The sequence below is a fragment of the Mus caroli genome, unplaced genomic scaffold (assembly GCF_978045245.1).
Source record: "Mus caroli unplaced genomic scaffold, Mus_caroli_1 scaffold_4, whole genome shotgun sequence".
Lineage (NCBI taxonomy): Eukaryota > Metazoa > Chordata > Mammalia > Rodentia > Muridae > Mus > Mus caroli.
The window spans coordinates 141,564,994-141,591,472 of NW_028227259.1; the positions used below are offsets into that span (position 1 = coordinate 141,564,994).

The 26,479-nt window shown below is 50.4% G+C and overlaps 1 protein-coding gene across 1 annotated transcript; it reads left to right on the top strand.

Moving 5' to 3' along the window:
- Positions 1–261: 261 nt before the first annotated feature.
- Positions 262–23,266, top strand: Ephb4 (EPH receptor B4). Its single transcript, XM_021162668.3, has 17 exons — positions 262–812; positions 2,807–2,877; positions 2,998–3,285; positions 6,308–6,704; positions 9,109–9,264; positions 9,870–10,202; positions 11,322–11,446; positions 12,130–12,295; positions 13,712–13,814; positions 14,218–14,282; positions 14,389–14,502; positions 15,473–15,720; positions 18,635–18,850; positions 19,705–19,854; positions 20,977–21,170; positions 21,338–21,493; positions 22,462–23,266. Exons 1-17 carry the CDS (start codon positions 761–763, stop codon positions 22,589–22,591), a joined length of 2,964 nt encoding a protein of 987 aa, XP_021018327.1. The 5' UTR covers positions 262–760; the 3' UTR covers positions 22,592–23,266.
- The last annotated feature ends 3,213 nt before the right edge of the window (positions 23,267–26,479 follow it).

Below are 26,479 nucleotides of genomic sequence, written 5' to 3' on the forward strand. Positions count from 1 at the left end.
CCAGCACCCCTGGACAGTCCCTAAGTTGCACACATGCCGCCCCTCCCCCTCTTGCAAACTTTCTCCTAACTTCCCGACAGGCTCAGTTCGGGCGCCCCCCCTCTCATGAATTATTCAGCAGCATAGGAGCCAATCAGCTCCCCTGTCCACCCCCCTCCCAGAGAAACCCGGGCTCCAGGGTGTTGGGAGATGGGGCGGGGGGAAACTCTGACATGGGACTGTCTCCGCCTCCCATGCGCCCCTCCCTCCTAGGCCAGGCGCCGCCCGACTCAGTCTCGACTCGGCCCAGCCCTGGCCCAGCCTGTTTCCCTCCCTCCTGCTCGGTTCCCACTTTGGTTTCCACCTTCCTTGACCACGACCGGCGCACTCACCCAGGCAGCGCGACATCCACCAACCACTCCAGGGAGCAAGGGAGACCGCGAGCAATCGGCCCACCCCAGCCAGCCAGGGCGGGACCCCCGAAGCCCCGAAGGGACTCCTAACTCTCAGCCACGTCCCGATCTCCGCCCGCCCAGCGACGGCCACTGCCAGGACGTCCCCCCTCAAGGCTGGCCTCCCCGCGCGCGCGCGCTGCGGCGGGGACGTGGGGGCCGCACCTGAGCGCGGGTGCCTGGCGCGCCCGCATGGGCCATCGTTGAGAGGCCCTCGACGGAAAGTCCCAGCAGCAGAGTCGGTGTGCACCCGCCCAGGGGAGGGTCAGACCTGGGGGGGCCAGGGCCCCCCAAACTCGGATCGCATTCAGCCAAAGTGAGGCGGCGCCATGGAGCTCCGAGCGCTGCTGTGCTGGGCTTCCCTCGCCACTGCTTTAGAAGGTGAGTTTTCTTGGGGGTGCCCCCTGTTCTTGGGGTCCCCAAAGTTGTGCCTCAGAGTGCAAAAGATGGTCTCTCCCTATCCCAACTCTGGTACCCCTTAAACACTTCGGACCAATAGCACTAGAACGGGAGGGGGCGGGGAGGAGGCGGCCTGGCGGGGAGTGGGGTTTTTCTTTTGTTTGGGAAAGAGATGGAGTCGAGAGCTCAGACCCGGGACCTTCCCTTACCCAGCCTTCTAAATTCTGAGTCCTGATGCCAAAGGCCCGTGACAACCTTCCTTTTCCTGTCCACCCTAATGTTCAAAACTATCCCCCAAAGTTTTTATCCTCGCTCCACCTCTGGCTAAACTCCAGGGGAAAGTTCCTGAAGGGGCACTTGCAGGCGAGGCAGACCCCAACTAGGCCGTAAAGCGACCCCCACCTCCGGTTCCCTAGCATTCATTCACACCTGGACTCCACACCCCAGTCAGGATGGCCCCATCTGCAGCCCCACTCTCCAACTCCCAAATGGCTGGCCAGGCTACTGACCTCGTGTAGACTTTTTTCTTGTTTTTCTCAAGGCTGTACCCCAACCTTTTACATGCCATTTAGACCTCAACTTTTCCCAAGGCTGAGGCTTTCTTCCAGCCATGCAAGCCCGCAGAAACTGCCTAACACCGGCCTGTGTCGTCCTAATTCACCCCAGCTGGCCGCCTCCTAGCCCTCCTCAGATTTCTGTTTTTTTTTTTTTTTTTCCTTCTGTATTCCTCTCCAAATGCCTCTTCAGATCTGTGAGCCCCTAACTCCACAGTCCCTCTTGGGGCTGCACAGGACTCATAACCACCCCCTTCCCTGCCTCCCTAATCTCTTTTCAATGAATTTGGCTCCCCCACAACCTCCCTTGCTGCTTAGAATCAAAGGAGAATCTGGGGAGTGGGCCTTGAGAGTGGGGGAGATCTCTCCCTGAAGCGATGGAATCAAAGGAGCTCCCTCTAGGCTGGGCAGTGCTATTCTGGGCTGATCAAAGTGTGGGAATGGGGTGAGGACAGACTTTGGGCTCCTGGAGAGGAGGAAGTCAAATGGGCAGAGCACCCATGAAGGGAGGGAAAAACCATGCCAACAGGAAATGCCCCCTTTCACCCGCGTTACCTGAATGATTCTCAAGCCCCTGCCTACACCTGTGCCAACTGCGTTTATTTTACTGTTATTTTGCCCTGCAAAAAAGCAGGGTTCTTGTTTCCTTATTTTAACTGGTGACAAACTAAAGCTTTAGAAATGTTAATTAGTTTATCCAAGGCCTCAGGCCCTAAAGGAGGTGTAAACTGGGAGATGTGGTGGGGGGAGGGGACGACGACCTGGAAATGGAGCCCTGGAGGGATGGAGGTGAGAGGTGGGTCTGGGAACTGGTGGACTGAACTGAGCTGGAGGCCAACTGGTGTGATGTAGGTGCAGGGAAAGTGAGTCTGGGCTCAGCTCTGCAGGCTGAAGAGCAGCCTGTTGCACAGACAGTGTGTAAATTGGAGACAGGAAAACGCTATCCAGGCTGGAACAATGGAGGGTGGGGACGTCGGCCTCTATCCACCCCCTTCCCAGAACCGTGGGCATCCTGTCCCCAACGTGTTCTGCTGTCTCCTGCCACCCATTAGAAGGACCCGTAGGCTTTGCCTCTGGCTGCTCAGGTTCCTGCCTGCCCCCTACACCCAGAGACAGCACCGGGAACTTTGAGGTGATGCCTCCCTCATCCACCCTAACTCCAGGCACTCCTCTCTCTCAAAGCCAAAGGGGAGGGCGGGACTTGGTCCCAGGTGTTCCACTGGCTCCTCTGGATGAAGCTCAGGTCTGCAGGGTTGGTGGCTAGTGTCTTTATCTCCTTCGTCCAAGAGAATAAACTTTGCTACCTCCTGGAATTAGAAAGACAACTCACTCGCCCTCATTCCCGTTCGTTCCCAGCAAGCTGTTGGCCGTTCCTCTCACACATACCTCCCCAATGGGGCTGACTTTGTCTCTCTGTCTTAGAGACCCTGCTGAACACAAAACTGGAAACGGCGGATCTGAAATGGGTGACTTACCCCCAGGCAGAGGGCCAGGTAAGAGCTGGAGGGGAACTGAAGCGGGAGGTTGCACAGAAACACTCCGAGATACTTGTTTCCTGTAGCCAAGCTGACCCTAGCTAGAGGTCCTGACTGACAGCTTTCGTCTCTGCACAGTGGGAGGAGCTAAGCGGCCTGGATGAGGAACAGCACAGCGTCCGCACCTATGAGGTGTGCGACATGAAGCGTCCAGGGGGCCAGGCGCACTGGCTGCGCACTGGCTGGGTCCCAAGGCGAGGTGCCGTCCACGTGTATGCCACGATACGCTTCACCATGATGGAATGCCTGTCCCTGCCGAGGGCCAGTCGCTCCTGCAAGGAGACATTCACTGTCTTCTATTATGAGAGCGAAGCTGATACGGCCACGGCCCACACACCCGCCTGGATGGAGAACCCCTACATCAAGGTACTAACAGCCTGGGGGATTGATGCTGCTACAAGCAGTTAAGTCTAGGGAGGGAAGAGGTGGAGGTGTGTGTGTGTGGATAAAAGGGAAGAACAAGTACTGCCTCTCCTGTGTGGGGAGGTCCATCTTCAAGCTGCTTTCACAACATCTCTGCAGACCTATCTGCTGACCTGCTTGCTCACTGCTGGGCCCTTCTGTACTCTTTGCATCTCTGTCAATATCGGGTCCTCTCACATCCCCACCTGGTTCCTCTACACAAAGCTCTCACCTGTCTTTTTATTTGTTTGCTTTCTTGAGACAGGGTCTTGTGTAGCCCAGGCTAACCTCAAACTCACTACACAGCTAAGGCTGGCCTTGAACTCCTGATCCTCTTGTTTCTGCCTCCCGAGTGCTGGGCTTATAAGAGGGTGCCATTGTAATTCTGGCTGTCTTTTTAATTTATTTCTTTGTTGCATTTTGAGACAAAGTCTACCTATGTAACCCTGGCTGTCCTGAAACTCACTCTGTAGATCAGGCTGGCTTTGAACTTAGAGAGATTCACTAGCCTCTAACTCTCAAGCACTGGGATTAAAGGTGTGCACTATCATGTCTTTCTTATTTATGTTATGTGTATGAGTGTTTTGTTCCAGTGTATATTTGTGTAGCATAGTCATCCTGGAATTGGAATTACTGGTAGTTGTAAGAACTGCCACATAAGTTTCTGGGAATCGAACCCATGTCCTCTGTAACATCAAGTGCTCTTAACTACTGAGCCATCACTCCAGCCCTGTCTTTTAGATTCCAGTTTCCAGCACCAGCCACACCTTGCCTCCCTATTTTTGAGCTACTGCTGTGCTGCCCAGACCAGCTTTGAAACTACTGGACTCAAAGTTATCCTTGAGTTCGGCTCCTCCGCTTTGTTAACCCAGAAAAGGCTAACCAAAGCCCAGGCTAGCCTGAAACACCTGATCCTCTTGCCTCCACCTGTGTGTGTGTGTGTGTGTGTGTGTGTGTGTGTGTGTGTTGTGTGAGGTCAGTCAGAGACAGCTAGCAGAAGTTGGTTCTTTTCTCTCACTTGGGTTCCAGGGATAGAACTGAGATCCTTAGGCTCAATGGCAAGCGCCCTTTACCTCCCCAGCCATCTTACCAGCCCTATTTTTTTTTTTTTTGTTGCAGTTGTTTTTTTTTTTTTTTTAATTTTTATTAGGCTTATTAATTATTTTATATGTGTGGATGTTTTGTCTGCATGCATTTTATGTGTGCTCCATGTGCAGGCTTGGTGCCGGAGGACGACAGAAGAGGGTGTTGGCTTGCCTGGAGCTGGAGTTAAAGACGGTTGTGAGCCACATTGTGGGTGCTGGTGTGGGTCCTCTGTAAGAGGAACACGTGCTCTTGACTGCTGAGCTCTGTCTCCAACCTTCGTGGTTTTTCTTTCTCCTTCTTTCTTTCATTCCTTATTTCCTTCCTTTCTTCCTTTCTTCCGATAGTCTCTCTACTATACAGATCGAGCTAGCCTTGACCTCAGGGATCTGTGTGCATGCCTCTTGAATGCTGGGGTCACAGGCATGTGCCACAATGCCCGGGTTTTATTTCTGGTTTTGTTCATATGTACATCTTAAAACTTATTTGTTTTTATTTTCTGTGTCTGAATGTTTGCCTGCATGTGTGTGTCTGTGTGCCATGTGCATGCCTGGCACCCACAGAGGCCAGAAGAGGACATCAGAGCTCTTGGAATTGGAGTTACAGTTGTGAACTACCATGTGGGTGCTGGGAATTGAACCCTGGGCCTCTTGCAAGAGCAGCAATTGCCTTAAACTGCTGAGCCATCTCTCTAGGCCATGTTTGGTGTTTGAGACAAGATCTCACATATAGCTCAGGCTGACTTCAAATTTTCTTATGGAGCCAAGGGTGACCATAAACTCTTGCTCCTCCTGCCCCCACATCCCCAGTGCTGGGATTACAGGCCTGTATTAGAGATGGAGCCCAGAGCCTCCTGCATGAGCTAACTTATCTATGTCCCTGTTCCTAAAAGGTGAATTGTATTTTTACAAATCTTCACCCAGAACTAGTTATTGATTTCCCATGGCATGTCAGCATCTGGGGTGAGAATCTTAGTCTCCAGAGTGGGTAGCTACCCTCACCTTGGCTCCTGCCCTACATGGCCATCTGTCTGATTCTCCATCCTTTCTCCTTGGCTCTGAGGTCATGGCGCAGGTATCTATGAATATTCCTAGAACAAATGACTCCTTGGGAAACCAAGGCAGGACAAAGTTGGACGAAGTGCAGCTCAGCAAGCATTAGAGGACGGCAGGGAAGAGCAGATCGAGCCGGGCGGGCGAGTCCCTCAATTGTGAGTGCTGGCTTAGCCGTCACCAAGTCCCGGGCTGGACTGGACGGAGCAAGCATGGCCGTGCCTGCCTGTCGTTCCAGCACTTGAGAGGTGGAGGCAAGAGGATCTCTCCAAGTTCAAGGCTAGCCTGGCCTATAGAGTGTGTTCCAGGACAGCCAAGACTACAGAGAGAAACCCTGTCTTGGAAAAACCTTGGCTACATGCAAGTTTGAGACCAGCTTGGACTACAGGAGACCTTAGATTTATGTGTGTGTGTTTAAATATATGTATATACACACACACACATACATCTGCATATATTACATATGAATATATTATATTTGTGTGTATGTATATGTGTATATGTGTAACTATATACATACATGTATATATATATGTATGTGAAATACACACATATGAATATATATTGTATGTGAAATACACACATATGAATATATATTGTATGTGTATACATAATGTGTATATATACACATATGTAAGTGTATGTATATTTTATATATTCTATATATACATTTTCTTTCTATATTCTCTACACACACACCCCATACACACATATACAAACACGTATCATGGAAAGTAGATAGAAGGTTCTCCACAGAAGCTAAAATGGATGGAGGTATCTGTGAAGAAGGTAGTCCAACAGAGATCCCAGAGGACCTGGGACAGTGGTGGTGAACCCGGGTTCTTCTGCAGGTGGACACGGTGGCCGCAGAACATCTGACGCGGAAGCGCCCTGGAGCTGAAGCAACAGGGAAGGTTAACATCAAGACGCTGCGCCTGGGTCCTCTCAGCAAAGCCGGCTTCTACCTGGCTTTCCAGGACCAAGGAGCCTGCATGGCTCTGCTCTCTCTGCATCTCTTTTACAAGAAGTGCTCCTGGCTGATCACGAACTTGACCTACTTCCCGGAGACGGTGCCTCGGGAGCTCGTGGTGCCGGTGGCAGGTAGCTGCGTGGCCAACGCGGTCCCTACCGCCAACCCCAGCCCCAGCCTCTACTGCCGGGAAGATGGTCAGTGGGCTGAGCAGCAGGTCACCGGCTGCAGCTGCGCGCCAGGGTACGAGGCTGCGGAAAGCAACAAAGTATGCAGAGGTGAGAGCGCGAGTACCCGGGAAAGGTGGGGCCAGCTTTTCCTCCTGCTCTCATCCCTTTAGGATTTGGGGCTTCTTTCCTCTCGGATTTTATTCTTAGTATAGTAGAAAGTAGTATTCATAATTCTGTTAATTCCTTTGATTGGCTGATTGGTAGTAGATCCCAGCCACGAGACTCATGGGCTCCTCTGTCCAGCCTTTAAGCTTCCCTACGTTAAGTGATTGTCACTGAACAGCTCGGATACCTTGTTGGATGGTAGAAAAGGACTTTATGATCGATCTCCATTATATGTTATTTGTTCTGAATTCCCTCCCATTTGCTGATATGACTTTGCTTCTCTGTCCCTGGAATTCAGCTTGCTTTTTCTTTCCTTTTCCTTTTCCTTTTCTTGGTTGTCAGCACTGAGGATTTGAGCCAAACTCTGTACGAGCTGAGTTATATCCTCAGCCCTTGAGTTGTTTCTTTTAGCCGGCTGGTTTGGTTTGGGTTTTGTTGTTCTATATTCATTATTATCTTTTAAATGCAGGTGCCAGCGATTCAAACTCAGGTCTTCAGATTTGTATTTTCATTTGTTTGTTTTGTTTAGAGATTTGCTTATTTTGTGTGTGCTTGCTAGGGGCCGTGGCCTGTGCTGTTGAGGCCCCCTTGTGGTCAGAGGTCAGAGGTCAGCTTGCAGGCACCAATCAAGTCATTAGACTTGGTGGTGAGCACTTTGGCCCCTTGAACCAGCTTGCTGTCCTGTAAACGACTCCATTTCCACAAATGTCCACCTAAAATTAGCCAGTCATTACTTTTGGAATGTTGGCAACCTCGGTGCCTTTGGATTGGGATCTGAGGGTTTACATACCATCCTAAACACAGGACTTCACAAAGCACACTCTGGGTGCCGCATCAAGCTAAAACATCATCTTTGCTCATGACTTCGGTGTTCTGGAGGTCCTAAGGCCATCCGCAGCATCTCCTGGTATTTTGTTTGTGGTTTTTGTTTTTGTACTGGGATTAGGTTTTGATTTATAGCGCAGGCTGCTCTCCAGCTCATGAACTGTCCCACCTTAGCCTCCTGAGTGTGTTGCTGTGACTGGCTTGTCTCTTCTTTGGGTTTTTGTTGTTATTGGCTTCTTTCTTCCTGCCTTCCTTTCTTCCTTTCTTTCTTTCTTTAAATGAGATTATTTATCTTATGTATGTAAGTACACAGTCTCTGTCCTCAGACACGCCAGGAGAAGGTATCTGATCCCATTACAGATGGCTGTGAGCCACCATGTGGTTGCTGGGAATTGAACTCAGGACCTCTGGAAGAATAGTCAGTCAGTGCTCTTAACTGCTGAGCCATCTCTCCAGCCCAGCTTGTTTCTGTTTTTATAATTTTAAAATATTCATATTTCAAATTAGTTGTATATGTGAGGTTATGTGTACATAAGGCATTGTATCTCCCCAGGGGCTGGAATTACAGGTGCTGCTGTGAGCCACCCAGTATAGGTGCTGGGAACTGAACTCTGATCCGCTCACGAGCAGTGTGTGCTCTTAACCTCCAAGCCATCTCTCCAGCCCTTAGTTTTGTTTCTGAGAAATGGAGTCTCACTATACAGCTCAGGTTGTCCTTGAACTTGCCTCTGGCTTCCAAGTGCTGTCTGTTATTACAGGATGGAAAAAAATGCCTAATTTCTACCATTCATGCGTGCTTTCTTAAGGCTTCATGCATCACGTTAGCTATCTTGCATATTTTTTTTTAGTAGTTCTATATTTTTGGCAGTGTGCGTTCACAATTATTCTGATGGCTGGGAACGTGGTAGAGGGCTTGCTGGTGTGCACAGAGCCCTGAACTCCGTCCTCTCCACCTTGCAAACTGGATGTGGTGCTGCACACCTGTAACCTCGACCTTTCAGAGGTGGAGAGAGAAAAATCAGTTCAAGGTTATCCCTAGCTATATATGGAGTTTGAGGTCAGGACATATAGGATGCTGTCTATAAGTCAATTAATTAGTAAACAATCATGAGAGGGTTTCACCAGACTGCCATAGTTAGGGTTAGGCAGAGTGAGGGATGCCCCCCACCCCCTTTTCCTCTAACTGGCCAGTCTCTCATTTATTCCTAAGCTCTGTCTGCATGCAGGTTTTGTTTTTGTTTTGAAGTTGGAAGATTCCTTTTAAAGTTTTTTTTTTTTTTTTAAACTTTATGTGTGTGTGTGTATGTGTGTGTGTTGCCTGCATGTGTGTGTATATATGCCCATGTGCTGTGTTTGTGCCTGAGGTCATAAGGGGGCACTGGATACCCTGGAATGATGCTTGTAAGGCCCCCTGTGGGTCCTGGGAACTGAACCCAGGTCCTCTGGAAGAGCAGCCAGTGCTCGTAACCTCTCTGGTCTTCAGTTTTGTTTTCTTGATAGACATCTTTGTTCTCTCCCTCAGCCTGTGGCCAGGGAACCTTCAAGCCCCAAATAGGAGAAGAGTCTTGCCTGCCGTGCCCAGCCAACAGCCACTCGAATAACATTGGGTCTTCTGTCTGCCTGTGTCGAATTGGGTATTACCGGGCCCGCTCAGACCCCCGGAGTTCACCTTGCACTAGTAAGTTTCCAGGAGTGAAAAACATCTGATGTCCCATGTGTGATTCATGGGGGAGAGAGTGTGTGGACTCCCCATATGGTCCCTGATACAGTTTTCTGTTGCTGTCATAAAATACCATGATAAGGAACCATTAAGAGAGGAAGGAATTTATTTTAGCTTAACTCCAGGTTGTAGTCCATTGGCATGGGGAAGTCGAGGCAGGAACAGCCAGTCATATCACATCCAGAGTCAAGAACAGAGAGAAATGAATGAACCCATATTTGCTCGACTGCTTGCTTGCTTGTGCTCAGCTTGATTTCTCTGTTCTCGCATAACTCAGGACCCACTTCATAGGGAATGGTGCCACCCACAGTAGGCTGAGTCCTCCTGTATCACTTAACTTAATCCAGAAAATCCTGTACTTACACGTCCATAGGCCAACATAACATAGTCTCATCAAGACTTTTTCCAAGTGATTTTAGGTTGTATCAAGTTGCTGAAGATAGCCCATCACAGCCCACATGCTTCCCAGCTTTGGCCTCACCTCTAATACTTGAGATTAGTGTGACCTTCTGTCCTTTAGGGTAGTCCCTTCCTACCCTCTACCTGATTCTCTTTTCCCACAGCCCCACCCTCTGCTCCAAGAAGCGTGGTTCACCATCTGAACGGTTCCTCCCTGCGCCTGGAATGGAGTGCTCCCCTTGAGTCCGGGGGCCGAGAGGACCTCACTTATGCTGTACGCTGCCGAGAGTGCCGTCCTGGGGGTTCCTGCTTGCCCTGTGGGGGCGACATGACCTTCGACCCCGGTCCTCGAGACCTGGTTGAACCCTGGGTGTCAATCCGAGGGCTGCGTCCTGATGTCACCTATACCTTTGAGGTTGCTGCTTTGAATGGTGTGTCTACCTTAGCCACTGGACCACCTCCTTTTGAGCCTGTCAATGTCACCACTGACCGTGAGGGTAAGACAAGGGGACATAAAATAATGATTTTTAAAAGTAATAGAGGGGATAATGTGACCAAAGAATATTATGTGTTCATATGGGAATGTCATAATAGAGCCTTCTGTGAAGGTACTATGCTTTGGTAAATTTTAAAAGAAGGAGAAAAGGAAAGAAAGAAAAAAGCAACATTTATAGTCATAATCTCAGTATTTGGGAGTCAGAGACAGAAAGATCAGAAGTTCAAGGCCAGCCTGAGACTCTGCCTCTCTAAGAGAAAGCAGGTCTTAGTTACCGACTCTGCCTCCTGCGCTCTGGGATTACGAGTGACTGAGATGTCTGTGCAGCATCTACCTGGGTGCTGGGCTTCCAAATTCTTTTTTTTTTTTTTTTTTTTTTTTTTTGGTTTTTCGAGACAAGGTTTCTCTGTGCAGTCCTGGCTGATCCTGGAACTCACTCTGTAGACCAGGCTGGCCTCGAACTCAGAAATCCACCTGCCTCTGCCTCCCGAGTGCTGGGATTAAAGGCTTGCGCCACCACGCCTGGCGCATCCAAATTCTTGTGCCCCACGCGGTTTGCTTACTGTGCCATCATCCCAGACCCAGATTAGTCCTTTTCCTTTTTCCCTTCCCTTTTTTTTTTTTTTTTTTTTTTGAGATAGCCGCTTGTGTGTAGCTGAGGCTAGCTTCAAACTCAGCATTCTCTTGTCTCTGCTTCCAGAGTACTCAAAGGGAATTTTTTTTCAAAAATGTATTAATTTATACATGTGTGCCTGCATTCATTTGTGTAAACCATATGTGTGGAGGTGCCCAAGGAGGCCAACAGAGGGTATTGGATGCCCTGGACTTGCAGTTATAGGCAGCGGTGAGCTACTGGATGTGGGAGCTGGGAACCAGACATGGGTCCCCTGCAAGAGCATCATGCAGGTATTAGAAGAGGTTGCTAGGTATAACCTCTGGAGGAAAAATTAGGAAACAAAACCCCTAGGGTTTGTGGTCCGGCTCAGTGGTAGAGCGTGTCTAGTACATGTAGGGTCCTGACCGCATCCCCAGCACTGTGGGGGTGCGGGTCGGGCAAGAATTGGAAACCGTTAATTGCTAGACTTTGCAGCAGGGCGCATTGGGTTTCTTTCTCCTGCAGTGCCTCCTGCAGTGTCTGACATCCGAGTGACTCGGTCGTCACCCAGCAGCTTGATCCTGTCATGGGCTATCCCCAGAGCACCCAGTGGGGCCGTGCTGGACTACGAGGTCAAGTATCATGAGAAGGTAAGGCTAGGCTCTGTCCCAGGTAAGGGGACTGGTGGGCATTGAACCAGAGCTGGGAGCATTGCAATTCAGGTTGACTGTTTATTAACTCTACGACCACAGGCTAGCCCTTGGGCCTCTTTACGCTTCAGTTATCGTTATCTGTAAAATAATTATAATATATAATATAAATAATGTAATAAATATATAATATAAATAAATAATACAAATAAACGAAATAGATATATAAAAATAAATAAATATATAAATATAAATTTTTATTTTAAATAAAGAAAATCTATATACATATATAAATTAATAGTTATATACCAGGACAACCACTATAAAGGGTTGTCAGGATGGCTCAGTGGTAGAGCCTCTGCCTAGAATCCCCCAGGGAGGGGCTGGGGGCATGGCTCAGTGGTAGAGCCCCTGCCTAGAATCCCCCAGGGAGGGGCTGGGGTGTGTCTTAGTGGTAGAACCCTGCCTAGAATGCTTCTGTGAGGGGCTGGGGGCGTGGCTCTAGTGGAGTGCTTGCTTGGCCTGTGAGATGTTTAGGTTTGGGTTCCAGCATCCCAAAGAGAAAAAACTAAAGCTGCAAGGATAAATGATGCTATAGGATAGAACAAAGTGGGAGTGACGGGGGAAGGAAAGCAACAGAAAAGGGGGAATCTTACGGCCCATTCCTTTCTCCTCCTGCACAGGGCGCAGAGGGCCCCAGCAGTGTACGTTTCCTGAAGACATCAGAAAACCGAGCTGAGCTCCGGGGGCTGAAGCGGGGGGCCAGCTATCTGGTCCAGGTACGCGCACGGTCCGAGGCTGGCTACGGTCCCTTCGGCCAGGAGCATCACAGTCAGACGCAACTGGATGGTGAGTCTGGGGTTTCCGGTGGAGGCTGGGAAGGTTGCCCCACCAGGCACGGCTTGCCTTAGTATCGGCAGTCATCTGCCTTGTTCTTATCCTTCAGTGATAAGCCCTGGCCAAAACCTAGAATAGAGAAACTAAATTCGTGCTCTGGCTGTGACGCCTGCTGGCTCTTCACCCTAGTAGCATGTTTACCCACAAGCTCCTCCTGTTCCCTCCTCCAGTAAGATGAGAAAAGCCTCCCACCCTGATGAGAGTTCTGAGGTAAAGTGAGGTAGCACGTGCTGTTTGGTTTTTTGAGACAGAGTTTCGCTGTGTAGTCCTCGATGTTCTGGAACTTGCTCTGTAGATCAGGCTGGCCCGGAAATCACAGAGATCTACGTACCTTCTGCCTCTCAAGTGCTGGAATTAAAGGCGTGCCTGACTTAACTCCATACGTTTTTGAACAGCTCCATGTTTTTTGAGACAGGGCCTTGCTATGGAGCCACGGAGATGTTTTTGAACTTGCAAGGCTGGACTTAAAGTTGCAGCAATCCTTCTGCCTCTGTCTCCCAAGATTACAGGAGTCCCCCACCATACATGGCTCCTTCCTTCCTTCCTTCCTTCCTTCCTTCCTTCCTTCCTTCCTTCCTTCCTTCCTTCCTCCCTCCCTCTCTCTCTCTCTCTCTCTCTTCTTTTCTTCCATCACTTTTCTTTTTCTCATCTTTTATGCTTTTTAAGGATTTTATTTTATTTTATGCATATGAGTGTTTTTCCTGCATGTATGTCTGTGCACTGTGTAGATGGAGGATCCGTGAAGGCCAGAAGTCGATCCTGGAACTGGAGTATTTGAGCTTCCCCCATGTGGATGCTGGGAAGTGAAGCCAGGTCTCCTGGAAGAGCTGCTAGTGTTCTTAGCTGATAAGCTAGAGATAGGGTCTCATTGTGTGACACAGGCTGGACTTTAACTTGACAATCCTCCTGCCTCAGCCTCTTAAATGCTGGGGTTACAGACATAGACCATCACTTTTGTCTTACTTTTCTCAGTGCTGAGGGACCTTGAGCATGCTAGCCCAGCACTCTACCACTGAGCTGTATCCTGGCCTTTATTTTTATTTTGAGATAGGGTTTTACTAAGTTGTCTGTGCTGAAGCAGAACCTACTATTGTAGTCCAGGCTGGTGTCAAACCCTCTATCCTCCTGCCTCAGCCTCCTGAATGGGATTACAGGTGTATGCTATCACCTTCGGACTCTCACCCAAAGAAGATTTTTCTTTGTTAAGCTTGGACACTTAATCCATTGTCCTCAATATGAGCTCAGTCGTCGCTTCGCTCGTACTGGGCTGAGATGGGAGTCAGCTTAGGAGAGCTCAGATCATTGCTTGATGGTGGAGTTAGGGGGAATCGGGAACTCTCATCTTTACCTGACCTCTTCTCCCCCCAGAGAGCGAGAGCTGGCGGGAGCAGCTGGCCCTGATTGCAGGCACTGCGGTTGTGGGCGTGGTCCTGGTCCTGGTGGTTGTCATCATTGCAGTTCTCTGCCTCAGGTAAAGACTCTGGCCACCTGCTCACACACCCTAGGGCAGTGGTCTCAACCTGCCTAATGATGCAATCCTTTAATACAGTTCTTCCTGCTGTGATGACCACGCCCCCCCAACCATTAACCTACTTCCGTTGCTTCTGCATAACTGTAGTTTTGCTAGGTATAAATCATGGTGTAAATATCTGATATGCAGAGTATCTGACGTATGGCCCCTGTGAAAGGGCCGTTTGACCCCGTTTCGGGTTTCAACCCACAGGTTGAAAACCGCCTTTGTAGAGCAAGCCTTCCTGTCTTTCCCACCCATCAGTTCTCAGTGGAAAATTTTCTAGACCCCAACTCCTTCATTCTCTGTGGGCCCAGAGATGTGTGACTCAGTTTGCCTTTTACTTCTTTTCACACTGCTACAGGAAGCAGAGCAATGGGAGGGAAGTTGAGTACTCGGATAAGCATGGGCAGTATCTCATCGGGCACGGTATGTGGGTCACAGACAAGGGGAAAGCAGCTTTGGGCTAATGGGACATCTTGGTCCAGAGGAATTTATTACTTCCTGGTTAATGGGCTCCTGTGTGACTCCTTAGGTACCAAGGTCTACATTGATCCTTTTACTTATGAAGACCCTAATGAGGCAGTGAGGGAATTTGCCAAAGAGATCGATGTCTCCTATGTCAAGATTGAAGAGGTAATTGGTGCAGGTAAGAGGAACAAGTCGGGCCGGGCATGTGGCACACACCTTTAATCCCAGCACTGGGGAGGCAGAGGCAGGTGGATTTCTGAGTTCAAGGCCAGCCTGGTCTATTGGTCTACAAAGTGAGTTTCAGGACAGCCAGGACTATACAGAGAAACCCTGTCTCGAAAAACCAAAAAAAAAAAAAAAAAAGAGGAACAAGTCAGGATGCTTCAGAGTCGTACAAACGTGAGGACCTGAGTTTGATTCCCAGACCCGTGTGGAAAAGCTGAGCACAGCAGCACATGCCTGAAATCCCAGCGATAGGGAGTGGGGGTGGCATCATAAGGGACACGCAGAGGGTCTGTGGTGCTCACTGGCCAGCCCATCATCCATCAGCCTAACCAAACTGGGTTCAGTGAGAAACCCTCTCTCAAGAAATCAGGTAGACTGCTGTTGTGTCAGTACGCATCTTTAATTCTAGCACTCAGGAGAAGAGGCAGGGTACTCTTGGTTTGAGGTTAACCTGGTCTACATAGCAAGTTCCAGGATGGCCAGGGCTACAGGATGGCCCAGAGGATCAAGAGGACTGCAGCCAAGGCTGATGACCTGTGAGGGACCCACATGCTGGGAGGAGAGAACTAATTACTGAAAATTGCCCTCTGAATGTCACGTGTTCGTTCTCTCACATGTTCGTTCTCTCACATGTGTACATGCACATGTGTAACCATGAATATAATTACAAAAATAAGAAAAAAGGTGAAAGAGGTAGAAGAAAACACCGGATGTTGACGTATGGCTGCTATCACATGCATATACACACACCAACAGGAACTTGTACATCCAATGTGCGCATGTGCTCTCTCTCTCTCTCTCTCTCTCTCTCTCTCTCTCTCTCTCACACACACACACACACACACACACACCACAAAAGCCTGGGCTTTTTTACAAATGGGTCAGAAGAGGAGAAAAACTGACCATCTGCATTGTGACTGAAGGTGAGTTCGGCGAGGTGTGCCGGGGTCGGCTGAAGGCACCAGGGAAAAAGGAGAGCTGTGTGGCCATCAAGACTCTGAAGGGTGGCTACACCGAGCGCCAGAGGCGTGAGTTCCTGAGCGAGGCCTCCATCATGGGCCAGTTCGAGCATCCCAACATCATCCGCCTCGAGGGCGTGGTCACCAACAGTGTGCCAGTTATGATCCTCACGGAATTCATGGAGAACGGAGCCCTGGACTCCTTCCTGCGGGTAAGCCTCCCCTCCACCTTCACAACCGCTGCATACTCCTGGGAGATGGAGTGGGAACCGAGGAAACAGGGAAAGCTGGACGTAGAAAATAGAGTAAAGCAGAAGCCATGCCTGCCGTCCTAGCATTGCAGAGGCAGGAAGTTTGTGAGTTTACGTCATCCTAGGAATACAAAGCCAGTTCTAGGCCAGCTTAGTATTACATCGCAAGACTTTTAGTATTGTATTACATAGCAAGACTCTACCTCCAGAAAGAAAGAAAGAAAGAAAAAAAAGCTGAATAGTTTCAGACATGGAAAAAAAAAATCAAACCAGATCTTGAATAGTGACTGCATTATTTCATTGATTTATTTTTGTACATTACTGGAGATTCAAACCAGGGTCTCATATATAGGCTCTACAATCTCTCTATTGCAGAACCACAGACCCAGCCCCTCCCTGGGGGATTCCAGGCAGGGGCTCTACCACTGAGCCACACCCCCAACCCCCTCCCTGGGGGATTCTAGGCAGGGGCTCTACCACTGAGCCACGCCCCCAGCCCCTCACTGGGGGATTCTAGGCAGGGGCTCTACCACTGAGCCACGCCCCCAGCCCCTCCCTGGGGGATTCTAGGCAGGGGCTCTACCACTGAGCCACGCCCCCAGCCCCTCCCTGGGGGATTCTAGGCAGGGGCTCTACCACTGAGCCACGCCCCCAGCCCCTCCCTGGGGGATTCTAGGCAGGGGCTCTACCACAGAGCCACGCCCCCAGCCCCTCCCTGGGGGATTCTAGGCAGCCTTCTACTACCTGAACTACATTCCCAGCCTGCCTCTCTGTACACTCATCATTCTAAATTTCTGTCTACATTGGCTCTCTACTCTAGGCCTCAAACACATTTTCCCTCACCTCCCGATTAACTCTCTCTTTTGCAATCTTTTCCCACACTCATCTTCCTTACTCTGCAGCAGGACCTTTGTCACATAGACTCCTGTGTCAATGATGAGGGGTCACACTGCGTTATGGATCTGCTTTAGCATCCATAGGAGCCTGGGTGGGTCTGGGACAGTATGTGCAGTGTGTAGCACAGCTCCCCTGTGTGATACAGCCACAGATGCCTAATTTCCAATCCATCAGGACATGGGAAAGAGATTTGGTTACAGGAAATACAGGAAAACAAGTTAAATGACTCTACATGGAAGAAGCCATGAATTCAGAAGGGGCGGGCGACATTCTAAGGGACAAATGTTACAGCACCTCAGCATGTCAGTCTCATATCAAGGACTCTCTAGGATTTAGGGAGATACATGCAAATAGCCAGTATGCTGCCTGTCGTCCTAGCCACGTGGGAGAATGAGGCAGAAGATTACAAGTTCAAGGCCAGCCTGGGCAAGTTGAAGAGAGTCTGTCTCAAAATAGTAATGGGGAAGGGCTGTGATGTATTTTCGTGGTAGATTGCCTATGTAGAAAACCCCAGTGAGGACCTAGGGGTGTGACTCAGTTGTAGCGCCCCTGCCTAGAACCCTCCAGTGAGTGGCTGGTGACATGGCTCAGTATAGAGTGTTTATGAGGTTTTAGGTTCAATTGTCATCATTGAAAAAAAAAAAAAGCATGGTTGTGGAGATGGCTCAGCAGTTAACAGCACTTTCTGCCTTTGTAAAAGTCATGAGTTTAATCTTGGGCCATCTGCAAAATTTGTTTTTAATTTTCAGCCAGGCAGTGGTAGTGCATGCCTTTAATCCCAGCACTTGGGAGGCAGAGGCAGGTAGATTTCTGAGTTTGAGGCCAGGCCAGGAAAGGAGCTCACTACAGAGTGACAGCCAGGGCTACACAGAGAAACTGTGTCTCAAAAAAAAACAAAAAACAAAAAACAAAAAACAAAAAACAAAAAACAAAAACAAAAACAAAAAAGAAAAAGAAAACAAAAGAAATTCAGATTTTGGATGCAGCCTCCTTGTTCTTCCCTCCAGAGGTGTAGGGGGTATAGCCCCTGCATCCTGCCTTAAACCCAGATGGGCTCCGTTTAGTTTTGTTATTCTGCTTGATATAGCTATGAGGGCAAAATGAAAACATCTCAAGGTCGGGCCCAGACCTCACCTTTGTCACCATGTCCCTCCGTTTCATCCTGTTCTCTTCTGTTCACACGCAGTTGATTTGAGGCCTTTTCTCCATTGACAGGCAGCTCAGAGTACACTCTTAACTGGCCCAGCTCTGCCTATCAAATCTAAGGTCTTCATTAGAATAAAAATGTTAGCTGAAGCCATTAGTGATGGCTTGCATGTCTAATCCCAGAGTTTGGGAAGCTGAGCCAGGAAGATTGGGCTGCCACAACTCTGGGGCTGGCATGGGCTGCACATTGAGACCCTGTCTCAGAAAAACATCTCAAAGTAAATAATTAATTAGATGTTCTGATTAGAAGCAAAATGTGGTGGTTCATGCCTGTAAGCTGAGGCAGAAGGGACGTTTCAAGGCCAGCCTGGGCCGCGTAGTAATTTTCAAGTTAACCAGCTAGAGATATATAAGGTGATCCTGTCTAAAAGAGGGCAGATTGAGATGTAGGGGGAGGGCCTTAGAAACATCTCTTCATATTATGGGAGTAGTGAACATACAACTTTAAAATGGAAGAAAACCGGGTGGTGTGATTGGTTCATGCCTGTATCCCCAGGGGTTTGAAGATGGATGTAGGGGGATGGGCCATATAAACAAGACAAGACTTTGTCTCAAAAGCAAAAACCTAACTATGAGGCATGTTGAGAAACGGTGCCAAGGTGTTGCTATAGCAGGGGAATTTAGGAAGACCGGGGCTGCCTGAGAGAACTGCATGCCGTGTAGACCCAAGATGGATAGGCGAGTGATGGCTGTGCTGAAGGCAGAGGCGAGGAGGATAAACCACGGGCGATCCATCCTGAACAAGCCTTTCTCTCGTCTCTCTCCTCTCCAGCTGAACGACGGGCAGTTCACGGTCATCCAGCTGGTGGGCATGCTGAGGGGCATCGCCTCAGGCATGCGGTACCTGGCTGAAATGAGCTATGTCCACCGAGACCTGGCTGCTCGGAACATCCTGGTCAACAGTAACCTGGTGTGCAAGGTGTCCGACTTCGGCCTCTCCAGATTCTTGGAGGAGAACTCCTCTGATCCCACCTACACAAGTTCCCTGGTGAGCCTGGGGCCAGAGATCCCAGCTAAGCATTCACTCAGGGAAGTGGGTTGGTGGGAGAAACCATGGGTAGAAGCACTGGCAGCTCTGCTCCCGGCGGGGGAAGACAGGTGTGGGCTGAAGGCAAACCAGCTTCCGACGAGTGAGGAACACAGCCGCAGAGATGAGAGATTGGAGCCCAGGAAGAAACGAGGCCAGCTGGGAGTTAGGGCAGTTGGGATGACACCTGTCATTCCAACAGAGAGGAGGTTGAGAGAGGGAAGCTCTGTGATGGTAGCTAGCCTGGGATATCTAGGTGGATCCTAGATAGAAAGAAAAAGAAATCAATCCTATAATCCCACAACAGAGGCAGTGGAGGCTGGAGGTCAGAGAAGTCCATCTTTGGCTACCTACCGGAACTAGGGAGGTGGAGGCCTGCATGGGCGACACGTGACTCTGTTTCTAGAAAACATCACAAAACAGGAGATAGGGTTGGGGGTAGGTGGGGCGTGTCATGGCTGTGATAGAATACTCTGACAAAGGTAACTTAAGACAGGTTTATTTTGAGCTCAGAGTACTAGGGACAGCCTGTCACAGTGACAAAGCCGAGGCAGCAGGTGGTCACATTCGCACCACAGGCAAGAAATAGAACAATTAATGAATGCCTGTGGCCCGCTCACTTTCTCCCTTTGATTGAGTGCAGGGGCCCAAGCCCAGGGAACCTCGTTTAACCCAGTTAAAGTGTCTTTCAGGCACTGCCACAGGCCCGTCCTTTAGGAGTCTAGATTATGTCAAGTTGACCACACTATCCCTTATGGATGATGTTCCTGGGTCCTGCTGCTGCCTAGGTTCACCTTTTCTGGCTTCTTCCACAGGGAGGAAAGATTCCCATCCGATGGACAGCCCCTGAAGCCATTGCCTTCAGGAAGTTCACCTCTGCCAGTGATGCCTGGAGCTATGGGATCGTCATGTGGGAGGTCATGTCTTTTGGGGAACGGCCATACTGGGACATGAGCAACCAGGATGTAAGTGTTCTGTGGTCATACCACGATTTCCTGGATATTCTATCAGGATAGTCTATTATGAATCCTGGATACGGGAGTGGGGGATAGAGTTCCCAGACTCTTCCCCATCTGTGTGTGTGGGCACAGAGGGGTGATGTTTGCATCCAGGAGTTGGCTGCAGGGACTGGAGGGCAGATGACGCAATGAGTACATTCCTTGCCATGCAAGGCTGAGGCTCTTCACAGCCTCACTGCTGGGGTGTCGGGGGCAGACAGGTCCGGGACTTAATTGGCGCACCAGCATAGCCAGTCAGTCAACTCCAACTTCTGTGAGACATTGTCTCCAAAAACAAGGTGGAGGGGCTGGGGAGATGGCCCCGTAGGTGAAGTGCTGGTAATGCAAGCACAAGGCCTGGAATTCAGATCCCAAGCCCTCGTGTAAACCACAGGGAGGTGTGGGAGCGTGTCTGTAATTTCAGACTTGGACGGTAGAGACATAGAATCTAGAGATTGATCCTGGATCCATAAGCTCTGGGTTCAAGAGAGAGGCCCTGACTCAATGTAGAAGGTGGAGGGTGGCTGATGAAGACACCACACACACACACACACACACACACAGAGCCACCCGTGCACATTAGACGTGCAAGCAAAGGAAAGTGATGAACTGGAAGGTACCTCAGTGGTCCTGCTGGTAGGTCTGATGACTTGAGTTTAATCCCTGGAACCGGACAGTGGAAGGAAAGAACTGATTTCTTCAAACAGTCCTCTGACCTCTATACATGCGCCGTTGTGCGTGCACACACACCAATGTTTGCAAATAAATAGATACATGCAATTTAAAAATAAGGTGGAGAGTGAGGTAGGAAGGCACCCTTCATTGAGCTCCACATGTTACATCCACATAGGAACACAGGCACAGAGTTGGATGTAGCAGCGTTGGATTCAGGGAAGGGTGGAGGGCAGGGTTGGGAGGTTGCTCTCTAGACTGAAGCTTGAGAGCTGCAGGGGTGGGTGAGTGTTGCCAACCAAGGCAGTTTGCGTCCTCCTGGGACTTAGGGGTCTGTGCTTTTGGGGTGCCTGTGGTTCCTTCGGCGAAAGATTCTCTCAAGCCAGCTTCACCCAGTCTTCCTCCTTGTCTCTGTAGGTGATCAATGCCATTGAACAGGACTACCGGCTGCCTCCTCCTCCAGACTGCCCCACCTCCCTCCACCAGCTCATGCTGGACTGTTGGCAGAAGGACCGGAATGCCCGGCCCCGCTTTCCCCAGGTGGTCAGCGCTCTGGACAAGATGATCCGGAATCCCGCTAGCCTCAAAATTGTGGCCAGGGAGAATGGCGGGTGAGGATCCCAAAGGACAGCCCCGACCCACAACCCAAGAGCCCTTCCAAGTGGCCCTGGAGTACCTATGCCTTTGTGTATAGACTGGTCTGTGTTGGTGTTCCGAAAGCCCTCTGATGAGGTCTGACTTAGCATTTCTCTCCATCTTTATCCTCCCCACCTTCCAGGGCCTCACATCCACTCTTGGACCAACGGCAGCCTCACTACTCTGCTTTCGGTTCTGTGGGCGAGTGGCTTCGAGCCATCAAGATGGGAAGATACGAGGAAAGTTTTGCAGCGGCTGGCTTCGGCTCCTTTGAGGTGGTCAGTCAGATCTCTGCCGAGTGAGTAGAAGGGACCGCAGTGGGGCACAGAGCATCGGTGTCGGAGACTGAGTCAGACCCACCCCCCTCCCCATTCAGTAGGGACCTCTGAGTTCCGCTTCAAGGGCTGTTTTATATGGCTGCTCAGCGCTGTGATGCCTGAGGCCGAGCCCCGGGATCCTCCCACAACAGCAGGGCCTGGCTAGTGTTCATTCTGGAGCCTCCTCACGCCAGGGTCATCTATCTCCCTTCCCATTTCCAGCCTGTATCTGTCTTTGTGCCTCTATCTACATTCCAAACGTGGCTCTCACAGTAATGTGTCAACTCTGGCTCCCTCTTCCCACCCATAAAAGGAGAGGACGGGCCTGAGATTTGGAAATCCCTTCCCAGCTTTGATGTTACACGGTTTTATGATTCTATCAACTCCCAAATAACTGTTCTCTTGCCTGTCTATCCTTGGAGCCCCTCCTCCCTCCCATCTCTGGTTCTCTCCCAAGGCCTCTGCTTACCCCAGCTTTGGATGGGGTCGGGGGGTGATCACAGACTTATGTCAGGAGGAGGTAGTTGTGGTAGTATATCACTGTACTCCCAGCTCCTGGGAGGCTAAGGCAGGAAGCTTTTTCAATTGAGGCAAGCGTGGGCTACATAGCAATACTTTAATCTCAAATAACCAGTTAAATAATTTGTAAAATTAAAAGAAAAAAAAATGTCTGGCCAGGCAGGTCTCCTGGTCCCTCCTCAGTATCACTGAGCCAAAGTGCTCCCTTTAAGGCCTAGTTCTTTACCTGTGTGGTCCCTGTCTGTATTTCTTTCTCCTCTAAGGCAACCTCTCCAGCTTTTTCCCCCTAAAATCCCTCTGAGGACTTTCTCTTTCCTTCCTCTACTGAGGCTGCTCAGTAAATGCTTGGTGACTACTCTTGCCGGTCTCCTCCTGTGGGCTCCCTGCTTGGCTGGTCCCGGGACTCCTCCAACCTTCTGTTTTTCCACAGGGACCTTCTCCGAATTGGAGTCACTCTGGCAGGACACCAGAAGAAAATCTTGGCCAGTGTGCAGCATATGAAGTCCCAAGCTAAGCCAGGAGCCCCTGGTGGGACAGGGGGACCAGCCCAGCAGTTCTGACCTCCAAGGACTCACCACCGTGGTGGAGTCTTCTTTCCGGGGGGCAGAGTTGGGTGGGGACTCACAAGATGAGCCCCTCCCCCTCGTCACAGCTTCCCATTGGATTGCACTTTGAACAGAGGGGGTCGGAGACCCAGGATTTGGGGAACTGTGCCATATGGGATCATACATGTGCCCTCCAGGCGGGGAACCCCAAACTCAGAGTGAGTCTTTCCCTCAAGACTGGGCAAAGAAACATCCCTACGTCTCTAACCTCCCATCTTCCCAGAGGGCTCTCTCCCCAAGCGCCTTCCACCTCAACGGGCATGTCCCTGCAGACCAAAGAGAAAGGGTGACCAGCCTGCCAACTTGGGAGTGGAAAATGCCGTCCCAGGAGGCAGGAAGGGACCGTCAGGACCCGGTGATGTAATCATTGGGGTTTGATGTCCTGACTTGCTGTCACCACCAAAGGCAATCATTTCCCCTTGTAAATGCCCCTCCCCTCATCTGCCTTCATATTGAAGGTTCTGAAGTTTTACTATTTTTTATTTTGTTAATTTTTTCCTCCTTCCCCCCTCCCTCCCCTTCTTGTCCAGATTTTGTGTGTTGAAGGGTACCTGGTTCCACTGTCTCCTGTTGGGAACAAGGACCCATTGATATGTTCTAGAACAGTGCCTTGGAAATGCCACAGCCTTAGACAGTTCCTTCCTCCTTTCCTCCCCCCCCCCAAGTGCCCCCAAGCTGTGTTGTGTGGAGGGAAGGGGGATGATGTTGTAAAAGGGACAGGAGGGTGGTGGTGGTCAACAGAGGCAGACAACGGTGCTTGGAAGGGGATTCTTAAATTATATTTAAAAAGAAACTTTTTTTATATAAATAAAAAAAAGGGGGATATGTCTCAGTCCGGAGGGTGACTGGGAGCTGGGATTGACCAGATTTCTGAGACTAGGGGACCCCTAGGGGTGTGGATTTGGAGGGTCAGGTCAGGTGGTTAGGATTGTGGTGTGAGGAGGTACTGGGTGTTGGTTCTCAGCCCCAAGGTGTTTTGTTTGGGTTGGTGGGAGGTGAGTCACTGGCAGCTGGTGCTAACTGCACCAGCTGCCCCTGCCAAGAGCCTCAGGCACCTCCGGGGTGGGGCAGACACCTCCTGCCCCTCCTCTGTCTCCTTAGCTCTGGCAGGGGGTTGTATGAGAGAAGCCAAGCATGTAGTCCATAGTCCTGCCCTAGAACTGCTTTAAAAGGACAAGGGGGCACGGGTGACTGTGGGGGGTCCAGTTAGGTGCCCACAAACTTAGACTGGATGTCCATAGCTGGGGTTGGTTTAGTGGTGAGCCAGCATTGGCTGTGGGGGGAGGGGGAGATGGGGAGTGGCTGAAAGGGGGCCCTCACATGTGTGTACTTATGCCAGGTAGCTCTCAGGACAATTCCCCCATTCAAGATGCTGCCCAGGCAGGTTTTCCTGGCCTCCTGGGAAGGGGAGGGGGAGCCGCTCCAATGAGTCTGCTGCTAACTTCTCCCAGACAAGGAAAAGGAGGATGGGGTCCGTACCCCATTCCAGTCTCTCCACTTCCCCGCTGTTTTCTCAGTCCCCTCTGCTCCTGGGTATGCCTTCCCATTGGGACACCTGTAAGGGCCAGTTAGTGCAGGCTAGCCTGATTGAGCTGCAGCCATTCCACAGCAGCGCTGTGGATGTGAGGGGTGCAGAACCTCACACACTGGCCCCAAGGCAGTGTTGCTATCATTTCCCCTGCACGTGTGTGTGTGTGTGTGTGTGTGTGTGTGTGTGTGTGTATGTGTGTGTACGCAAATGTGCATGCTCATGCATGAACATTAAGTGAGAAAGACTGATTCTCTGCAGGTCCTCTCATTCTCCTGAAACTGGCCATGTGGGCTAGCCTGGTCGGCCAGCATGGCCTAGGAATTGTTTCTTCCCTCCACAGTTCTAGAAGGGTAAGCCCATACTACCATTCCCACAAACCCCTCCTCCGCTGCAAACAGAACCCTGATCTTCTGAGCTTGCTTGCTGACTGAACTAGCTGCCAGTGAACCCCTACCCCTTCTTGTATTTTGTAAACCAGGGCTTGCTAATAACCCAGGCCAGACTTGGAACTCACTATCCTCCTGCCTCAGCCTCTGGAATTCTGGGATTATGGCATGAATCACACGAAGTCCTTTGTCTCTCCCTGGGTGACATTTAATATCTCTGGAGGGTGGGAGGGGCTCATTACTACCAGGAAGGGGAGTGTCCCAGGGGACACTAATCCAGCCAACTGCCTTTCGCTGCCAAACAGACATCCTGGCTAGATACAGTGACCTCCAGAGCTGCTAGGGGAAAGAAAGAAGATGAAGGTCACAGCATCCAAGCAGAACAAAAATGGAGGCCAGGGGGAGAAACCGGGCTCCAGGCAGGAGGTTAACCTGCTGAGGGGCACTGTGCCTTCTGTCCTAGTGAGGGAAACCAGGGTCCTGCAGGGCAGGTCCCACTCCTGTCCTGGGCCCTTTCCATAATATTGAGTTTGGCTGACTTCAGGAAAGGTCCCCAAAGGTTGTCACACAGATTAGTAATATCTCCCTGGCCTGTGTCCTCCCTGCCTCAAAGCCTCTGGCCAAGTCTTGGTTTCTTGAGGTCTTCACAGTCTGATCCATGCCTGGTTGTCTTCCTTTTAGCCACATTTCCCCTTCATTACCCGAAGCAAGAAGTAAGTCAAGAGACAGACTCTCAAAGAGTGCAAATTATACACCTTGGCCTCCTTTGGCTGAACCAGGTGGTCACATCTACCTGGTTGTCAGAATGGCTCCTAAAGCCTGTAATTCCACCCTCAGGTCCCATAGTAACCTCCTGAAGGGCTCTTTGAAGGAACGAAGAATGAGGGATAGATACCCTCTGGAAAAATCCCAGCTGGAAGCAAGAAACCCAGGATGCCCTTGCTTCCCCCTAGTGGAGGAACTCAGGCTAAGCCCTCTCAGAGCTCAGGGAGCTCCAGGCCAGCAAGCTTGAGGCCACTTTAAAAAATAACATGGAGGCGGGGGGGGGGGGGGGGTGTGTGGCGGCGCACCCTTTAATCCCAGCACTTGGGAGGCAGAGGCAGGCGGATTTCTGAGTTTGAGGCCAGCCTGGTCTACAAAATGAGTTCCAGGGCAGCCAGAACTACACAGAGAAACCCTGTCTCAGAAAAAAACAAAAAACTTGGGGTAGGGGCGTGGCAGTGACATGTCTCAGCAGGTCCAAGTGCTTGCTGCTAAAAGTGACCTAAGCTTGGTCCCTAAGCCCCACCGCATGGTAAAGAAGCACTGGCTCCTGCTTGCTGTCTTCTGACCTCTACATATGTGTGTGAGCATTAGTAAACGGAAAAGAAAGCCCACCGGGGTGCTGGAGAGATGGCTCTCTTGGTAAAGTGTTCATCACATTAATGAGGACCAGAACCCATGTACATGGCCCCATGTAGTGATGCACACCACAAGGACAGTGGAGGAGACATGGAAGGGAGAGACGGTTTCCATGGAAACTGGCTGACGGGCTAGCCTAGCTCCTTGTCAAAGTCTAGTGGGAGACTGTCTCCAAAAAAAAAAAAAAAAAAAAAGGTAGCCAGGCAGTGGTGGCACTCGCCTTTGCCTTTAATCCCAGCACTTGGGAGGCAGAGGCAGGCGGATTTCTGAGTTCGATGCCAGCCTGGTCTACAGAGTGAGTTCCAGGACAGCCAGGGCTATACAGAGAAACCCTATCTCAAAAAACCAAAAACAAACAAACAAAAAGGTGGAAAGGACCTGAGGAATGGTGGCAGAGGCTGTCCTCTGGCCACTACATCAAGAGTGTGCACAGTGAAGCGTGTGCCTGCGGAATGACAGTTTCCCCCGAGTGGGTTCGTCCTGTCTTGGAGAGCCACATCCTGAGGATCTTGAGCAGCAGTCGGG

Excerpts from the sequence above, each read along its gene's own strand:
- Ephb4 (XM_021162668.3), top strand. The coding sequence starts at position 761 with ATGGAGCTCCGAGCGCTGCTGTGCTGGGCTTCCCTCGCCACTGCTTTA. Across the intron at positions 11,447-12,129 it reads AGGTCAAGTATCATGAGAAG|GGCGCAGAGGGCCCCAGCAG; the intron begins GTAAGGCTAGGC and ends CCTCCTGCACAG. Across the intron at positions 21,171-21,337 it reads GTGGCCAGGGAGAATGGCGG|GGCCTCACATCCACTCTTGG; the intron begins GTGAGGATCCCA and ends CCCACCTTCCAG.